At 50.1% G+C, this 19,149-nt stretch overlaps 1 protein-coding gene across 1 annotated transcript in view; it reads left to right on the top strand.

Moving 5' to 3' along the window:
* The window catches only part of LOC6898564 (uncharacterized), a 79,430-nt gene that overhangs the window by 28,580 nt on the left and 31,701 nt on the right, over window positions 1-19,149 (top strand). The window contains exon 2 of the mRNA XM_033378671.1: window positions 1,543-1,577. Within this exon, the coding sequence (XP_033234562.1) occupies window positions 1,543-1,577 (35 nt within the window). The remainder of the gene's footprint in view (window positions 1-1,542; window positions 1,578-19,149) is intronic.

Below are 19,149 nucleotides of genomic sequence, written 5' to 3' on the forward strand. Positions count from 1 at the left end.
GCGGCGACGGCGGCGCCACAGCTTGGGGCAAGAACGGTGTGGCCGTGTGGCAGTGCGGCAGCTCGATGGCCGGCCACGTCCAGCTGTGGAACAGGAGCCCAGAAAACGGCAGCAGGCTGCTCTCAGCGACGGCAAGAAAACCCGCGAGAAAAACCTGCAAAGAGGAGGAAAAAAAACTAAAAAAAAAAAAATTAAATATGATTAAAAGAAAAAAAAGGAGCAGGCAGCGCGAGAGAGACAGAAAGCGAAGGAAGGAGGGCCCGAGAAAAGTTTCCCAAGAAATACGCCGGGGATTCGAGAGCAACAAGCGAACGGCAAATGGCCCAGAGAGGGGGGGGGGGGGGGGGGGGTGGGTAATGGGGGTGGGCGGCTGCTGCTGATGCAACGCAGGCACGTAGACCTACGGCAGGGCGAGGGATAAAAAGCTGATGTCTGCCCCGGTATTGGTCAAGTGGACGCAACACCCACACACACGCAGGGACAACAGGGACAACAGGGACAACAGGGACTTGCAGCATGCATAACAAACGTCAAGATCAGAGGCAGTGGCAGTGGCAGTGGCAGCGGCAGCGGCAAACTGCTGTGGCCGTCAACGCCATTTTCGTTTTGCAACTGTTGACAATGTCAGCCTCCGCGGCCAGGCCTGGCTGAAGGCTGAAGGCTGAACTGGAAGCCAAGGAAAGAAGGAAAGATGTCCAACAGCGTCCCGTAAACCTAATTGCCAAACGTGCAACGAGGAGGAGAAGCAGCAGCTCCTCCTCTGGACTATCGCTTAACCTTTTCCACTTTGTGCTTCGTTCATGCAGTGCAGGATTTTCATTTATTCTTTGTCTTTGTCTGATTTTCCCCATATTAAATATGGTCTCCATCTCGTTCCCTTCGCCGCTCTGCCACTGCCATGTCAACCCAGAAAATGTGGCAAGACAGTTGGCATGGCCGTTACGGGCGCTACTTTCCTTCGTTGCTGTTTCATTAATATTGTTTACCAAAGCATTTTTCGTCCAAAGAGCAGCTGTCCCTGGCTCCGTCCCTGTCCCCGTCCGGGCTTTATCCCTGGACGGCATCAACTTGAAAAACGGAAACAGAAACCGTTGCCATGGCCAGGGCCATGCCCAGTCCCCCACTCCCCCCCTCCCCACTGCCCACTCCCCGGTCCTTGGCCTGTCATGTCCGTCTTCTCGTTTGTCTTAAGCTGAAATTTGAGCTCCAAAGACAATAGCCGAGTTTTTTAAATAACTTCCCGGAAGCTCAAAAAGCAAATAGCGATTCGGGGGGGGGCTGTCTGGGAGAAGGGGGCTATACGAAGGGATATGTGGACATTCCCGTTTCGATGGTGGTTGCTTTTCCCGGTTGCTTTCTTCTTCGCTCTGCCATTGCCATGCTGTACTTCAATTAATTTCTTCTACTCAAGATATTTCCACTTTCTTATTAGCCTTCTCCAGACATTCTTTGTACTTCGAGGGGGGGGGGTTAACGGGGTCCTGTGGGGGTCCCCCCCACCGTCTGTCTATCTTCATTAACGAGTTTGTCTCATCGTTTCAGGACATGCTGCGCAGGACATGGGCCCCAAAATAGAGGTAAGTGCCGATACACTTATTTCGGAATATTCCAGCCAGTATTTCCTCTTAATATCGTGTGAATCCTCTCTCCCCTCTCGCCACACCCCCTCCACATAATCAGTTTAATAAACTGCCCAGCCAAAAAGGGACCCTCCAGCCCGAGGAACTCATTATGAGCCGAAAAGTGAAAGTCTCTCCCAGGACGGGAGTTCTGAAAATGCGCGAAGACTTTTCCGAGGGGGGTGGAGGGTGGGGGGGGGGGGGAGAGCGCACCTACGCAAGCCCTTGCACCACAACTCATCAGCGGAGGCTGTGGGTGGGGGGTGGGGGGCGGAGGGACGATGAGTAGTGATTAGGTGGGCGGGGGGTGGTGGTGTCTTCCGACTGTCGCCGCGCACTCGCACGCGCAGAGGTCCTACCCCCCCCCCCACCCTTTTCACCCAGCCCTTTTTCGCTGAAAAATCCTCGTGTTTCGTCGTCGTCATCATCTATCTCGTTTCCGCGTGTGTGCCAAAGTTTTTCCGCGAGCTGTGTTTTCCTTTTTCCTTTCCCCCACCCACCAGCCCCCCCTCCAACCCCCACACCACACGAAAAAAGTTTCGTCGTTGTCGTTTGCTGATTTTCCCTCCTTTAGTAGATACACTGTATGCGTGTGTGTGTGTGTGTGTGTGTGTGTGTGTGTGTGTGTGTGTGTTATTGAATGTTTGCGCTTGTATGTGTGCCGCCCGTTATATACAGGACTTCTCTGCCCTGCGCCGCGCCGCTCTGCTCGGCTCTCCTCTGCTCTGCTCTGCTCTGCCCAGCTCATATATGTACGAGTTTTGCCCCCATTCTCATACGATGCCAGCTCCCCCAATGGGGTCGCACCCGACCTAAGCCCTTCCCTCCAAGGCAGGGCGCTCCCCCCCACTCCCCTCCCCATCTTAGCCCATCTCTGGGCCTTTGCTGGTCATTCTCCAGACATTAACCCCGAATCCCCACCTGGTTACGCATTCAGACTCGATCATTACACACATTCCCATACTCCCACGCCCCCGCACTCCTCCCCACTCGCCTACCCCGCCGCACAGAGGGAAATCTTTCAGCTTTTCACACAATTCAATGACTTTTTCACACGCTTAAATTATAATTCCAGTTAGTTTCTTAATTCGGGTGCTGCCCGGCCCCCACACGAGACCAGACCCCTGGCTGGCTGGCTGGCTGGCTGGCTGGCTGGCTGGTGGTGCTACACATGAGCATACATTTCGAGGGAGACGCCGGACGGAACTCTACAAAACTGCTGTCGGGGCTAATTTAAATTTTTTCGTCTTCGCAAAGACCGGGAGGGGACCCTTAAGAAAGTCGACCAGGCCGTGACTTGTTTGCGCTGCCTCATTAACTGTGGCACATAGTTGTGCTCCCCCACCACCCCCCCCCCCCCGCCCCGTCGCTCGACTCTCTTATCACCGAGATAAAAATCGATTCGCGCGGCTGCCACCACCGCCACCGTCACCGCGGCTGACCAGCAGCGGCGGAAAGTGGCGGACAACTTTCCTAACTTAACCTTTATTGTCCGAAAGTTGTTCTTCTTATTACTCTCTTTTCTCCTACATTTTCTTGCACTTTTTCTTGGGCTAAATTCACATTCTGCTGCCTTTAAGGCTGGTCATTCCCCGACGCTTTAAGCGATGTCTATCTTTGTCATAATACGCGCTGGGAATCACCTTAAAGAGATATTATCTCGGCCTGTTGTGTGCCACCGTTCTGCCGTTTTCCGTTCGAGCCTGCTCGAATTTCTGGCCGCTTTGTTCGAGGGTCGAGGGTCGAGGGTGGAGGGTGGAGGGTGGAGGTGGATCTGCATCTTCTTCGTCGTTCAGCTGTTACTTTTATTGTATTATTCCTCTTTCATAAAACATACAGTTGGTATTTCTGCCTCGGACAATGGTCACTCATTGTTTTTAATTGCATCTCGAGTTGCCCCCCCCCCCCTTCGTCGCCTCGGCAATTACGATTCCACAGATGCAAAGATTTTGGAAGAAAACAATTTGATTTCCTTACTTTTCAAACAAAAATTTGAAACATGAATGCACAAAAATAAGATTAAGGATAACGAGTTTATCTTTCGTAAGCGGAAGGAGGAGAGGAGGCCCAAAAGGAGGACCAAGAGGAGGATCAAGAGGAGGATCAAGAGGTAGATCGAGAGGGGGATCAAGAGGAGAACCAAGAGGAGGCCCAAAGGGAGACCCAAGGGCAGGCCCAAAAGGAGCCCCACAAGAAGGACCAATATGGAATCGCCTGGATCTCCTCAGAATTGTCATTCGCAGCCTGTTTCCGGGGCACAAAAATTAGCTTTGAAAGAAGTTTTGAAATTGCGCTCACAACGAATGGAAATGCCAAAGAGAAAAACTTTTAATTGACTCATATTCGTAATTAGAAAAGGCAATTAATCCCGAGTTTGGAGCTTTGATAACTTTCAGCGCGCTGTGGGCAAAGCCCACGCCCACGCCCCCTCCACCGCCCCCTCCCCCTCCCCCCGCCAAGACTGTATAATAACTGTATTTATGTGTAACATTTACGAATGGAACGGCGGATGGCCTGGAGCCTGTTTACTTGGCAGCCTTCAAGGTTTGTTTTGATGCCAAGGCTATCGGTGGCCGGCCAGACCGGGCCACACCCGGCCACAGTGGAACCACACACTGGCCACAGTCTCTGCCACACGTGCATCAGGCGCCGAACAATGGCCTGGCCTCGATGCAGTTGGACAATTGATGGCTCTGTTGGCCAACAAAGAAGATCTGAGCCAATCGTATGGAAAATAATTAAAAATAATCAAATGGTATTTTTATTTATAGCCGATCAAACGGCTTTATTGTTTGCCAGCTGCATCCAAAGATGCCCAAGGGCGTCATATTCTATGAGGGTGGGGATCGAAATGGGCTGGGAGTGGAGTGGTCCATTGTTCGGCCCGGACCAGGACCAGGACCAGGACCAGGACCAGGGCCAGGACTAAGTGGCGGTCGCCCCCCCTGCCACATGTGGAGAGTGCATTTGTCAAGTGCCTTGCATCATCGTCACGATCATGTGAACTGCATTCAGACACACATTAGGCTTATCGCGATGCCTGGCGCTGGCCTTTGTCTAGACTTGTGACTGAGCCCTGGCCAAATAGAGGCTTATCCTAGCGCCAGGATTAGCCCGGCCGGCCAGACTCCGGGGGCTCAGACAAAAGCGAAATCAAATAAACATTAGCAGGCCGAAGAATGCCAAAATCCTTTAGCAGCAAAAGTTAAGATTAGCATCGTCTCGGCGCGCCGAGGGGCAGGCAAAGGCTTGGCATCGGGAACACGAGGGACACTATTAGTGACCACAAGACAGGGCGCGGCTAATCCCCTACACGCCGGAAATTAGGTCAGTCTGAGGAGACAGGAGACGGAGGAGGCAGCAAAGCAGCGGATAATCATCACAATTAGGCAAGATCTGTGATCAAGAGCCAGATCTCCGGAGAACTCAAATTTCATGGAGATCTGCCCTGAATGATGGCCAGAGAGATTCCAGTCCATTGATTCTGCTGCCGATCCTGCCACAATTTTCCGCACTTCAAGGGGCGACTATTTGAGTGCTTTCGCCGGCGATAAATTTATGCACGCCCAAAGGACGTGCCACTCCGGCTACTGTTTGTGGCATCTGGCATCTGGCGTCCGGGCACCAAGCCCCACTATCAACATGCTGTCGTATCCTTTTGCATATCCTTGGGCCAAAAACAGAAAAAGCCAAAACGAATGCCGGCGCTTTGGCTTTTATTGCTTCATTTCGCAGTGCGATTTGTTTTGATTTCAGCATTTGATAACCTTTTTGTGTGCTGCCTTTTGCCTTCTTTTTTGTTGTTTTGTTTTGTTATTAGTAATTGTTGCCAATTCCCTGCGGATATGACGTTTTCTGGTATCCATGTCTGGCATTGTTCGAGTTGTCGAGGTGCAACTCCCCCCCTCCCATTCTCCTCGGGTTCGACCTTATTCCTGGACTCTGACATTTGCTAAAGGCGGGGCTTCGGCGTCCTGGTTACTTGTCATTCAGACCTTCAAACATCGATCATCAAAAGTGAAATCCGTCGACTGAGATGGCTTGCGTGCCTGGCATATTGTATTCCACGGGCCACGAGAATCGAGAGAGCCCTCGACCTCAACCTCCAACCTCCAACTTCTTCGGCACTCATGGGACTTACCTTCAGATTATAGTTTCATGGAATATATTACCCTTGGACGGGCCGGGACGGGGGGTGGTGGGCCCCCACCATTAACATTCAATTAAGAAATATTTAAAAATTAACTTAATTTGCGATGTGAATTTATGCAAATATTGAAAATATTTCAGCTGTCGGCCCTCACAGAGACACACGGCATTTCAGACTTTTTCCGATTCTCCGATTTTCTATTCTTTGTTGCTTTTGCACATTTAATTAAATTCAAACTTATTGTATTAAATGTTAGGCACTGTATCCCATATTTTCTATACAAAAATTCGTAAAAATTTGCATTCGCGTGAGCTTGGAGTCGCTCCTTAAATGATTTCGATTTCGATTTCGTGGGCTTTCCGACGGCGCGCTAGTTACGGTATTCGCTTACGGTATTACGCTATTACGGTATTACGGTATTGGCTGTGGGGATCCTCTCCGGTGGGGCTCTGCGCCTGCGCGTGCGTTTCGTTTCGCGTTCTGCCAGCAACTGTTGCAGCTTTTGCCTGCCTCCAACGGGAGGCACTCGGCCCAGCCAAGCCGGGCTTGGGGCTTTTTGTGTGTGGGTCTTTGAGCGGTTTTCGAGCTGCCTGGTTGGCTGGCTGGCTGGCTGGCCACGGAACTGGTTTTTGGCCGCCTCTGTCTCTCGATGTGGCTCGCCCGACTAATTGGTCAGCGGCGGTCTTCCAACGTCGGCTCTTGAGCAATTAGTTTTCGTTCTAATTGGTCAGAAAATATATTATGACCGACATTTGCCCCCCCCCCCCCCCCCCACGCAGCACCGGGCTCTAACCGCAGGAAAAAGAAAAGCCATCTTAGCTGGTTCTCCGATCCGATTTTGGTTTTTGTTTGTTTCTGTTTCTGTTTTGGATTCTAATTGGAATCGAGGGGAATACTCTGCCTGGAGGTTGCCTGCTAATTGGGGTTTCACTTGCTGCTCGTTGGGCGATGATGCGGAAAGGTTGTATTTCATTAACAAGGCTGTAATTTATTTGACTGCGAGCTAGATTTAATGTTTTTCGAATATACATATTTCGGTGGGAAGCAACAGCCCTGCCGAATGGCGACAAATGATGAAAACGCTGCACCAAGGGAGCCCCAGACGTGGGGCAACGGGAATGGCAACGGCAACGGTTGCAGTTGCAGTTGCAGTTGCTGCCTCAGCAGCAGCAACACGCGGGGGTATTTAGACACAAACAAACAGCAACACAAAAAAGCAGCAACAACAACAACAAAAACAACAAGGCAAGGCAAGCAAATAAATCGTGATCACGTGGTCAAGAGGGCCAGGCCCAGGACCAGGCCCAGGACCAGGCAGCGGGGAGAGGCGGGTAGAGGCGGGGACAGGCAGTTGCCGGTGTAGGTGGCGGTTGCTGGAGTCTCCGACTCCTTTTTAACTCCTGCAGCAATAAATGTAGTGCCTGCCCGGGACTGATAAAGCCACACAAAGAGCGAAGTGATCTACTAACAGCAACAGCAACAACTGCCACAGCAACTGCCACAGCAACAGCAACAGCAACAACAACTGCCACAGCAACAACAAGATCATGTTTGTCGTGTCATACGAAAAGAAAAATGGTACAATGAGAGAAGGGAGCCGTGCATTTGGACTAGAACTCGGGAACAAAACCGATCGCATACACAACACGCCTCAACGCGGCCTCCTTTAACTGCTGCAACAGCATCTCCGTCTCCATGCTGCCCCGCATACACCCAAACCCAAACCCAAACCCAATCATCGTCATCATCTTCATCGTCGTGGTGGGGCATTCAAATTTGGCGCTTGAATTTGTTGCAAGTTCAGAGTTGAAGCTGCAGCTGCCGCACCGGGGAGTCGTCGCCAGTGCACACAGCAACAGCAACATACCAACAACAATGCATGTCGCTGAAATCGAAATCAAGATCAGAACATAGAAACTAGAAGATCAAAATCAGCAACATCATCGGCCACGCCGTACGTATCAAAACGAACGAAGGGACGGGGGAGGGGCAGGGGCAGGGGCAGGGGCAGGGAAGGAGCGAGTGTGTTTTGTGGTGCCCCAGCAAGAGGAAGATCCCGATCAAAAGGCCGCATCGTGACGCACAATGTGGTCATGGCCAACCTTCCCAGGTTGCAGTTGCAACAGACGTAGAAAGAGCGCCGCCCAGCACCAAATTTGATTCTAATTGTCTGGAGTTGGAGCCCCCGATTCGGTTCTGTTCGTCAGCTGGTGGCTCTGCCATGGATCTATGGCCCAATCCTAATTTGTTTAGTTATTGCCATTCCCGAAACTCAGTCCCGAAATTAACTGACACACATTTTGGCGCAAACAAAAGCGCCAGCGAACTTTCTGCGGCATGTTGCACGCGTGATTAGCAGAGACGAGAGGCCAGAGACTCTGCTCTCTCATCAGACATATGCCCTGATCGTTGGCAGAAAGATCAGCGGATCAAGCAGCAGGCCAGTCCTCAGACCAAAAGGCAAACAACAGAAACAGACCTCGAAAACGGTTCGAGCCCAGTCGTCGGCCACGAAAGAGTTGCCCAGGGCACAGCATGCGAGCGCTTTCAAAGTGTTTCAAGTGTGAAGATCAATTTCATGGCACATTACCGACTCCGGCACCGGCTGGACCGGCAGAGGGGACTACTTCTGCTTCTTCTCGATCTCTCTCTCTTCTCTGGAGCTGGCTTTGGAGCTGGCGTTGGAGCCCATTTGCATACAATTTGAATACAATTGACGAATTGTAGTTTCGGTTATTTGTCTGATCTTGCTCGTATAATGTATCTATTATAATTTTCACCCCCCATTGTTGTTGCCGTGGAGGGAGGCAGTGTGGGAACGGCGACCAGAGAGTGGCAGTGTGTGAACGAAGCGTATCTTTTGGGTTCGAGTCTCCGTCTCCGTTTGTGGCGTGTCTTGTATTGATCCATCATTGGACGAGGCCTGAACTTTAACCGGTAATTAGACAAATGCAAATGTCAACAGAAAAGTTCAACGTACCGCAAGGGAGGCAGGGGTATGGGGCAGGGGCAGGGGCAGGGGCAGGGGAGCCCTCATAATCTCCAGCGATAATTTATTGTTACGCGAATGAATTTCGACACTAAAAAGAGGCCTGCAAGCCGAGTGGTCCGTGGTCCACTGGCTCCTCGGCCAGGCTAATCAGATTGACCCAGTAAACCAGTTGACCGAGTTGTCTTTCGGTTGTCGGTTTTTCGGTTCTTCGGTTCTTCGGTTTTTCGGTTATTGGGTCCATGCACACTGGGTCCCGTCAACATTATTATTTGCCTTGTTAACTTGTCTGCACGAAATGACATTTTACAGCTAAATTTGCCGTCTGGTCTGGACAAGATTTCCCAAGACAACGAGAGCCCGACTAACGAAGCGATGGCTGGAACGTCGAAGATGTCCAACCGCTTGCTGGCTGGCTGGCTGGCGGGCTGGCTGGAGCTGGTGCCAAAATCGATTTTGCAAGCCCAGATCTGGGCTCTCGACTCCCGACTCTCAACCCCTATCCAGTCCCTATTTCCCTGCAGCTTCCGTCTGGGTCTCTCTCTCTCTCTCTCTCTCTCTAACGAGCAGCAGAGGCGCTCTAAATAAATCATAGTAGACTTCTTTTCGTTTCGGACTGGCCTTTGTAGAGCCCTCCAGGAGCTGCAATCCGTGGGGTGCAATCATTAGTTACTAAATACTTTCAAACGTGGGGGTGGTGGTATTATGTATTGTTTGACGTTCTCCCGAGTTCCCAGAGAGTGAAACCGCCTCCTACTTTACAGCAAAATATCGCCAAAGCCATAAATTAGCTACGAACTAGAAGAGAGAGGGCGGACACTAGACCCAAACGAGTGTGATATCCTCACAAGGTAATACATTCGATAGAAGTAGACCCCGTTTGCCTGGTTCTCGGACAGGGTATGCCAAGAGAGAAGGCAACAATGCCTGGAAGCCATCACACAAACAAAAAAAACTGTGCAAAAGTGCTGCCCCAGCCGAAGGAGGTCGAAATGATCAATCGACGCGATCACAGGCACGTTTGCACTGGTTATTGGTTATTGGTTACTGGTGGGGGCTGGGGGGGGTCGATAGGGAGCCCATCAATGCGAGTATTAACCAGCCCTTATCCATTAGTTAATTGCGTGGCCGAAACTAGGCAATTAGCCTTCGAGACAAAGCGAGGGGGGGGGGAGTACCAGGGGGAGTACTTTAATCATTTAATTGAATTTGGCAACAGACTAAAGACCTTCTTGCCAACGCGTTGGGGTGTTTCACTTTCAATTCGCCAGCAAAGAAAAATGTGGGAAATTAATTTTCCCAAATGCCAGGCTGATTGATTTGCATGGCACAGAAGTTTGAGGGGGGGGGTGGGCTTTCGGGAGGTAAAATTATCAATTAGGCTCTAACAGGCACAGGAGCGGGAGGGGGGCGGGGGGCGGGGGCACATTGATTTGTATGAAAAATCACGGGGGAATCATTCAGAGCCCATAATGAGCATTAAAGATACTCGGCTTAGGGCAGGGGCGACGATGATGGGGTTGGGGATGGTGGGGAGCAGGTGTAATGACTGCGAATAAGGGGTTAATGCTTTTAAACATCCTGATGAATGAGAGGAGTACTTTGGTCTAGCATTTTAAAGATAAGCGAAAAATATTCGAAAAATAAAAGCAGTCAAGTCAAGGGAAAAGTCAGAGAAGCCAGCCAGCCAGCCAGCCAGAAGAATTAATCAATAATTCATGCTAGAAAAGTTCAACTTTTAACTCTGTGATGGGGCGGGGGCGGGGACGGGGGCAGGGGGGGTGTCTGGAAAGATCATAGGTTTTTAACCCTTTCACTGCAGAACGAGTACATAAGGAGATAAATAAACGACACAATGGCTTAGAAGAGAGACAGAGAGAGAGAGAGAGACAGAGAGAGAGAGAGAGAGAGAGAGAGCCAACGGCTTGGAAAAGTCACTCATTTTCTCTCTGGCTCTGGCTCTGGCGCTCTCCCTCTCCCACACGATTGCGCTGTCTCTCAGCCCGAAAAACCCAAGCACTTTGAGTGCTTTTTACCCACAGACAGAGCGTCGTCAGGCTGGAAGGCTGCCACTGCCACTGCCACTGCCTCTGCTCCTACGAGTGGCTTCTGGCTTGAGTTCTCTCGGAGTTGGAGCCTTTGCACAGATTTTCTTTTTCTTTTCCTTTTTTTTTCTTTTTGCGCATTAAGTCAGATTTTTAATTTATTTTCATTCTTCTTCGGGGAAAAAAGGCTCGCATTTGTTTTGCTTTTCCGCGACTTGTTTGTGACTTGTTTCCGTTTCGTATTTGCGCCCAAATCTGGTTCGGAAACAGGAGCTGAAGAGAGGCAGGCCCCTGCCTTGGCTTTTAGGCAGGTTATTTTAATCATTTTTCTTCAATTCATTCCTCAAACCCTTTCGTTTTGGCACCACCCCACCCCTAGCCACCCTACCGCCCACCGTTCATTGGGTTTTTGGCCACATTCCGGCAGAAATAAATTGAAAAACACATGACCCCTGCACCCTTCAGTGTCCACCTTCTATCCAAAGATATACATGGACATACATGGTACATATATGCATGTGTATGTGTGTGTGTATGTGTAAGTGTATGTACCCATGTACGAATCAGGCAGCGTCATCGTCCCAACCCCCCCCCCCCCCTCGCCGACCCCTCTGTTCGGCTCCACCGGGCTCTCCACACGTACATATGTACATATGAGTGTGTGCAATGCGAGTTGCGAGTTGCGAGTTGTATTCGTCATACACGCTGCGTCGACGCTGGCAGCGACGCTGGCCGCACTGCCGGCTTCTCTGCTCTGCTCGGTTTTTACTCGGCATTCATTCGTTTCATTTTTTTGCTCTATGCTTTTTTCGTTCCAAGCTCTGGCTGGCTGAAAGACAGAGAGAGACGGAGAGAGAGAAAGAGAGGGAGAGAGCGACATAGCGAGCAAGAGAGAGCTGCTCACACACACACAGTCGCAGGCACAGGCACAGGCACACTCGCGCATGTTGTTGTTATTTTCCTGCACACGAGTTGGCGCTTCAATACATGTACATATACATACATTCGTGTGTGTGTGTGTGTGTGTGTGTGTCTGAGTCTTACATGTTTTTTTTTATTTCCTTTTTCAGTTGTTGTTGCTGTTGTTTTGCTCCCCAGTTTTTAGACTCCGCCTTTTTTGTCGTCTGCATGTCTCTTGCTGCTGTGTCTTCGTCATATCCCCCCACCCCTCGCCCACCTCTTCGTACTGTTTTTACTGTTGTTGTGGGATTTTTAAGCGTCGTCGTCTTCGCTGCTTGGTTTAGACGCGCCAGTGGGTGGGCAGTGGGTGGGAGGCTGCCCGGTGAAAGAGTGAATGTATGTAAAAAACGTCTGAGTCGGAAGGGGGGGGGGGGGGGGGTGGCTACCCTCCCCCTCGCACCGCCTCTGCCTGGCGCTGTGCTTCGGTTTCGTTTCGTTCCATTCGCATTTCGTGTGATTTATTCTCTGTACTCGTTGCGTACTTATGCTCACTTGCCCCATCTGTGTGTGCCTGTGTGCCTGTGTATGTGTGTGGAGCTCATTTTAACTCTCATCCATTCGTTTTGGAACTTAATGTGTTTCTGTGAGTCTCCCGACGAAGCGACGAATGGGAAACGAATGAGTTCTGAGTTGCTGGTGGGTGCCTTGTAGCCTTGTTTAGGTTTATTTAGCATACATAATCGTACATACCGTATGTATGCTTCCCTATGTACCTTCTCTGCTTATGTACGTGCACAGCACATGTATGTATTCTGTACGCCCTCGCCGAATGCCCGCCCAATGCCCGTCCAAGAGGATGCTGCATATATCACGCATACGAGATGGTGACACACCGATGTATTTGTGTGTAAACTATTTAATTACCGCCTCGCAGGCCTGCAAACCCTCGACTCTTTGTAACTCCAACCGCAAGCAGGCACAAAGGATGCAAAGCCCCTCTTCAGCCCCACAAAGGCATCAAATTATTTGAAAAGAGTCCTCGCGACCCTCAAGCGGGGCGCAGTGGGCACCACTCACAGAAATACGACAGTCAAAGGCTGCGGCAACAAAGTAAAATGCAGTCGCAGAAGGCCTTTGAAAACGAAACGGTTGAGATATTAAATCATAGCGGGGAAAGCTGCAAAAATGTTTAATTTAATTTGAGCCAAGGCCGAGTCCTGGCCGGCACAATGCGGACGTTAAAGCGGAAGCGAAGGCGGCGGCGAACAGGCCGAAGCAGCCACAATGGGAAGCGGGGAAACAGGGAAGCGGGGAAGCCGGGAAGCAGGTCACTTTAAGGTCATTCACACTTCGGACCTGGTCCGGCGCTGACCTCGCGACGTCGGCTACTTTATTACTTTAAGATTTTGCCTTGACTTTGAACAACAGTTCGCCCGGCTGGCTTTTCTTTTTTGCTCCACGCCGCGCCGTCTCTTCCGCCCCACAATGGACTCTAAACGAAAGAGCGCAAGTTTTTCTCAAGGTTTTTTTGCCCCCCCCCCCCCACCCCGTATTTTTCTTCTCTTTTCTTTGCCTGGCCGTAATGACCAGAAGCCACGTGAAGTTTGCCCGAAACATTGCAGAATGACCAAAATTATCGCTCTTTAATTTCTATTGGGGAAAATATTCATAGTTTCGCATCAAATTCCTTCTGGCAGGTGCCAGGGATAGCCCTGGGGGGACACGTGTGTGGAATTCCGTCTAAAGGGGACTCCTCTTGGTCAGGAAGAGGAGGAGGAAAGGACTGATCCATCAGGGTCGCCCAAGAAGATCTATCGAAAGGGCTGTAAAAGTTGGACTTCGATAGGGAAAAGACGTTGGGAAAACTTGAGTTGAATCTACTTAAAACAAGGAATAAATATCAGGAAAGGCAGATAATGAGTTATGAGTTAAAAAAAAAAAAATTCAGTCACAAACGAAATCACCAAGAAGAGTGGGGACTATTTTCTCCATTATTTCCCCATTATTTTTGGACGGCAAATTTCAAAACAGGATAAAGTTTTATTAGCAATTTTTTGTTTTACATTTTTTTAAAGAATTAAAATTAATTTAAATGATAAAAATTAAAAAATAATATTTATATAAAAATTAACACATACAAATTATTATTTATTTTTATTATTTTTAAATTTATTATTATTATTTTCATTTTTTATTATGAGAAATTCAACAAATAAATTTTATTTCTTAATTTTCTGTATAAAAATTATAATCGTTACGGTCCCTGATAAATATTGTACCCCTTTGTCTGGAGCGGATTTTTACTCACTAAAGATCCCTGGATACATCTATGAAGCGATCTAATGGGAATTGGAAGGTCTGTACTCCGCGGGGAAGCAGTGCAAGCAGTGCAAGGGCTGCAAAGGGATTCAATTAGAGCATGGAAATGTTGGAGAAAATTCAATAAGAACACTTACACGGCAGGCAGCAGAGAAGGATAAAGGACCATATTTTTCTCGATTACCGAACGAAAGTCGTAACCACGGAATAGCCTTCCCCCGCCCCCGCCCCCGCCCCTTCCCCAAAGCCCACCATTTCAGTGCCACTTCCACTTCCAATACCAATTCCAGGCTGAAGCGCAGTTGGCTGCCATTAAATATTCAATTGAAATTCTCTTAACCATTTTTCTGAGCCGCCTTCCGGGCCGCCCCGTCCTTCGATTTGTATCCAAATGTCATTTTTTATTTGGCATCTTTTGCATTTTATTTGCTACATTTCTCTACAATATACCGTGCAGATACATAGGCATATACATATATATACCGACTCGGATAGACAACGTATACGTAATATGTACTGGGGGCTGGGGGCGGGGGAGCTGGGGGCTGCCCATTTGGATACGCAACTCCATTGACAATCCTTGTTCCATGTGTTGTGCGGCGATGGCCAATGGGAGTCCTCGAAGCTGTCGAAGGACTCTCGCCGCACCGCCGGATTTAGTTCTCAATTTTTTCCCATTTCCCTTTGTCACCCATGCGATGTACGGGGCGGTGTAGGGGTTGCTCTCTCTCTCTCTCTGTGTGTGTGTGTGTGTGTGGGCGTGAGACTTTTCCGCGCGCCAGGCATCGGACAAATAAAAAAAAAAAAGTTTTTTCAATTGATTTTATGCTATTTTTCGTCTTTCTCTTTTACTGCCGCCCGGCACGTATTCTCTTTCTTCTCCATCTCCATTCTACTCCTCCTCCCGCTTCTTATTTGTTGCTGGAGTTTGAGAAATTGGTTGAAATCAATTGGATTTGTGGCCCTGCAGAATTTTTGTTGAACGACAGCCGGCCGATGCACGATCCACGTCACTCGGTGGCGCCGCCATTAGCATTTTCAATCGAATCCGTGTGCTCCTGAATGTGGTGGCACATGGGCTTTGTTTGAGTGCCCCACAAAGGGAAAGCCGAAGGACTGGACATGCCCAAATGGCCAACGATTTACCGATGAACCGTAAACTCCAGCACATTTAATGATCTTTCAATTAAAGTCAAGAGAAAAGTCAGAAATTACGATTACCTTTCCCTTTTTTGTCGATTGGAATCGATTGTTAATCGAACCCCGGCCGCGGCCTCTAATTGGAACAAAATTCGCACTAAATGAGCATCCTTTCACCGTTTTGCCCATCGCCCATCGCCCACCTCCCTGCCCCACCCACCACCGCTTTGTTGCGTATTCTAATGCAAATGCGATTGAACCGCTTATCAAATATTTCCTGGTTACCTAGAACACCATCGGCATCGGCATCGGCATCGCCATGGCCAACAGAAAATACAACAATGGACGGGCCACAGAATCACAACACCACTAAATCAACAGAGCCACAACAGGCCGCCCAACCGACGAGCCACCCTCCACCCTCCATCGTTCGGGGTAAGAGATAGGAAAATTGGCAAACTCTGGAAAATGCGCGACTCGAGGGGGGAGGAGGAGGAGGAGGAAATTCGCCAGCCGAAAATCAGATTGTGTAAAGTCGAGCTAAGTATCCTTTATGGGGTTCGTTGGGCAGGGCACAGGATTAGGATATGGGTAACATGTTTGCCTAATACTTGTTGTGCCACACCCCTCGAGAGTCCCCCTCTCCAGTCCCCCTCTCCAGTCCCCCTTGCCGTTGCCATTGTTGCTGCCGATTACGTAATGGTTCGGCACTTGATGATTGTTCTGCGGCGGCATGAAATTGATGTTTTTGCCAATTTTGCAATTGAATTGCAATCAAAGCGATGACGTGAAATAGAAAACCTCCTGGCACGCAGGGGTGGATGCTCACTTTGGCAAGGGTCGGCTGGAGGTGGGGGAGAAGGAGAGAAAGTCCTCCCTCGCCGTGTGCCGTTTGCCAAAAAAAAAACCAAGAGAATGCGAAAGTGAAAGCCAAACTAAATTAGGGTAAGGTTGATTCTTTCTTTCTATCTTTCCTTCCCCTGCTTTCAATGGCCGCCCTGGAGGGGAGGCGGCTGGGGTGTGGATTCGCCCATCGTTTAGTTTATTGGCTGCTTTCCTCCACGTGCGGGGGGTGGTGAGGGGAGGGGAGGGGGGGGGGGGGGTGTTTACGTACAGCCGGTCGGCTCGGGTGTGCAAAGTTGCGTGTCATAAATTTTTGTTCTCAGAATAAATTTGCACGCCGCCAAAGCAGAAGTGGGCTTTCACCCCCCACCCCCTCTGCCCACCCACACGACACCATGCGGCGCCTGTCAGCGGCTCAGGGTTATAAAGGGAATTGTGCGTGTATCTCGGAGGTATTATTATCTGATTGTCATACAATCCGTCGGCTCGGAGGAGTGTGGGTGCGTCCTTGGGGTGGTGGGGAACCCTGCTTGGCACTTGTGTCACCAGCAGAGCAGAGATCAGCAAAGCCAGCTCTTGGTCGAAGGCTTCCCACACCCAAGGGAGCCACACGATCGAGCGCGGGACGAGCAAGTGGCGCTACAAAGGCATTGCCAAAAAGGTAGACTCCAAGGTTCCTCCAGCCAGAAAACAACAATAAACGATTATCATCCATTATGAGGGGTTTCCATGGCGAACCCTCGTTCATGCATGGACCTCGAGCTGTGCCTCTTACGTACGAGTATTGCATTCTTATAAAAATGTTTGTTTACTACGTGACCGATAATTCCATTCCCTGCTGCCCCTGCCACTCCACCTGCCCCTGCTGCTGCTGATCCTCCAGCAGCGATACACACGCGAGGCTGAGGCTGAGGCTGTGGCTGAGGCTGTGGCATAGCGTTTACCTCCTGCCTGCTGTCCAGATGATCTACATGAAGGTAGTGCCCGAACCAGCACCAGACCCACTCCCAGAGTCTGCAGAAGCAACACGTTGGGCTGCAAAGTTCAATTAAGTTGACTTCTCGTCCCCCCTTCCGCCTTTCCCCATGCCCCCCTTTTCGTATGCATTTGCATTGGTCACGTTCTGGAGCGTGTAATATTTTGGATCCCTCGCTTATCTCTGGCTCTTTACAAATATGTACAAATATGAATTTGAGTGGGGGGCGTGCTGGCCGCCAGCCCGGGCATCTGCGAGGGTCTACGTATGCAAAGGGTCCAATTGAAAAGACATTACAGCGGGGTATCTATTAAATTGGATCCCCCTTGCCCCTTGCCCCACCCCACCCCCCAACCCCCTTACAGACGAGCTTTGTTTTTTTCGTTTTTTGGATTTCTCTTGTGGAAAAAATCAAAGCCAAGTGCAATAAAAATTCTTTATATTTTGCCAATTTTTTTTACAGCCCAGAACTCTGGCTATTTATTGTTCCGCCTCCCCCTCCGCCGCCGTCTACTCCTTCGAAAGCCAAAGCTTCCGTTTATTTCCGGTTGCTTTATTTAATGGTCCTGCAGACTTCCTCGCCCTTAGCCTCCTCGCCTTCCCCCCGCCCAAAGAGGACCGCGACCTGGGTCAACGATTTGAAAACCGGTCGGTCTGCCGAATCGCCACCTTAATTGATTTGCGGCAACTGCAGTCACAGGAGCGACAAAGACCACAATAATAATTTTGAGTAGCCGCTGGCCTCCCTGCCTCCCTCGGCACTCACCCCTAGGCACAATGAACACCCCTCAGCACCGCTGTTTGGCTTTATTATTCCCCTACCTTTTTCTGGCTGCCACCGAAACCCGAAAGCCGAAAGGCCAGAAATGAAAATGAAACTGAAACTGAAACTGACCTTTGCCGGCGACCCGTGTCCATTTATTTGTTCCGTGTCGTGCGGTCAGTCGGGCGACGTCCCCGTCGTCATGGACATTGAGTGACCTTTGGCTGTCACCATTTCCCCCTCTCTCTCTCCGCTGGGTCAATTTCTGATTAAGTTGTAATTTGTGGATGAGAGAAAAGTGTTGAGCAGGGAGGCAGACCGGTTCCATGGGGAAGTGCCCTCGGATGGGCTTCGCTAAGTGGTGTTAAATAGCTGCTGGCTATGCACGGGGCCTACACGGCGAGTGCAAACGAGAATGAAGTCGGGAAATTAGCGGAGGAAGGATCTCCGAAGAAGAAGAATGCTCCCCAGCACCCCCCGTTTGCATGCCTCTCCCTCCCCTCCCCTCCCCACCCCACCCTCTGCTCCAATTTGCACGAAACGAAACGTGCAGCGGCCCGGCCGGCCGGCCGTCTGTGCAACGATTACACCGTGTAATGCGGCTGATCCAAATATGCAGCGTAAATTGTGCGGCTCCAAAGCGGCCAGAGAGCGGTTCAGACCCGGTCATCTGGTCATGGATATGTGTGGCATATGCTGCAAGTCCCCGACTGTGCCACTCGCTCGCTGCAACATGGCAATTGCATTTGATTACGCTTGGAATTCATGTTAATTTTTGATAACTCGTGAAAGCACAGAGTACGTGAATGGAAATGCAGATGGAACATCCGTCCCACTCCACTGCCGCTTGCTTCTCCTCCTCCTCCTCTTCTCAACGTCCCCTGCCGTTTCCCTTTTGGCCAAAAAACCCACCAAGTGTCATGTTGACATTTCACGCATTTGACAGTTTAGCAGAAGAAACCACTAACAAGGGCAAAGGCAAACAGCAGAGCAGCCGAGCATCAGCACAAAGAACACAGTTTTTCCAGTGGTTTTTCCACGACATTGCGAAAATTTGCAAAATCCCAGGCACACGTCAAGCGGTGGGGGTGAAGGGGGGGAGGGGTCGGAAGAGAAGGGAGGATGCCTGGGACTGCTGGGTGCTGTCTGCTGGGTGGTGTTTGCTTCTATGTGTTTGAGCAGATTTTGGTTGGTTGAACACACTTTTCCCCCTTCGACCCGCACCCCCTCCCCCCACCCTGTACGAACCCCAGGACCACCCCCTTGTTGCCCTTGTTTTCCTTTTGCCAAAATGTTTTTATTGGAATTTTATTTTATTTCATTGGATTTTGATGGTTTCATTGTCTGTGTCGTGTCTGTGCCCGGGTCGCCCCCGTAATGGAGTCACTGCGGCCAGCCAGCGATG

This window comes from Drosophila pseudoobscura, chromosome 3, assembly GCF_009870125.1.
Source record: "Drosophila pseudoobscura strain MV-25-SWS-2005 chromosome 3, UCI_Dpse_MV25, whole genome shotgun sequence".
NCBI lineage: Eukaryota > Metazoa > Arthropoda > Insecta > Diptera > Drosophilidae > Drosophila > Drosophila pseudoobscura.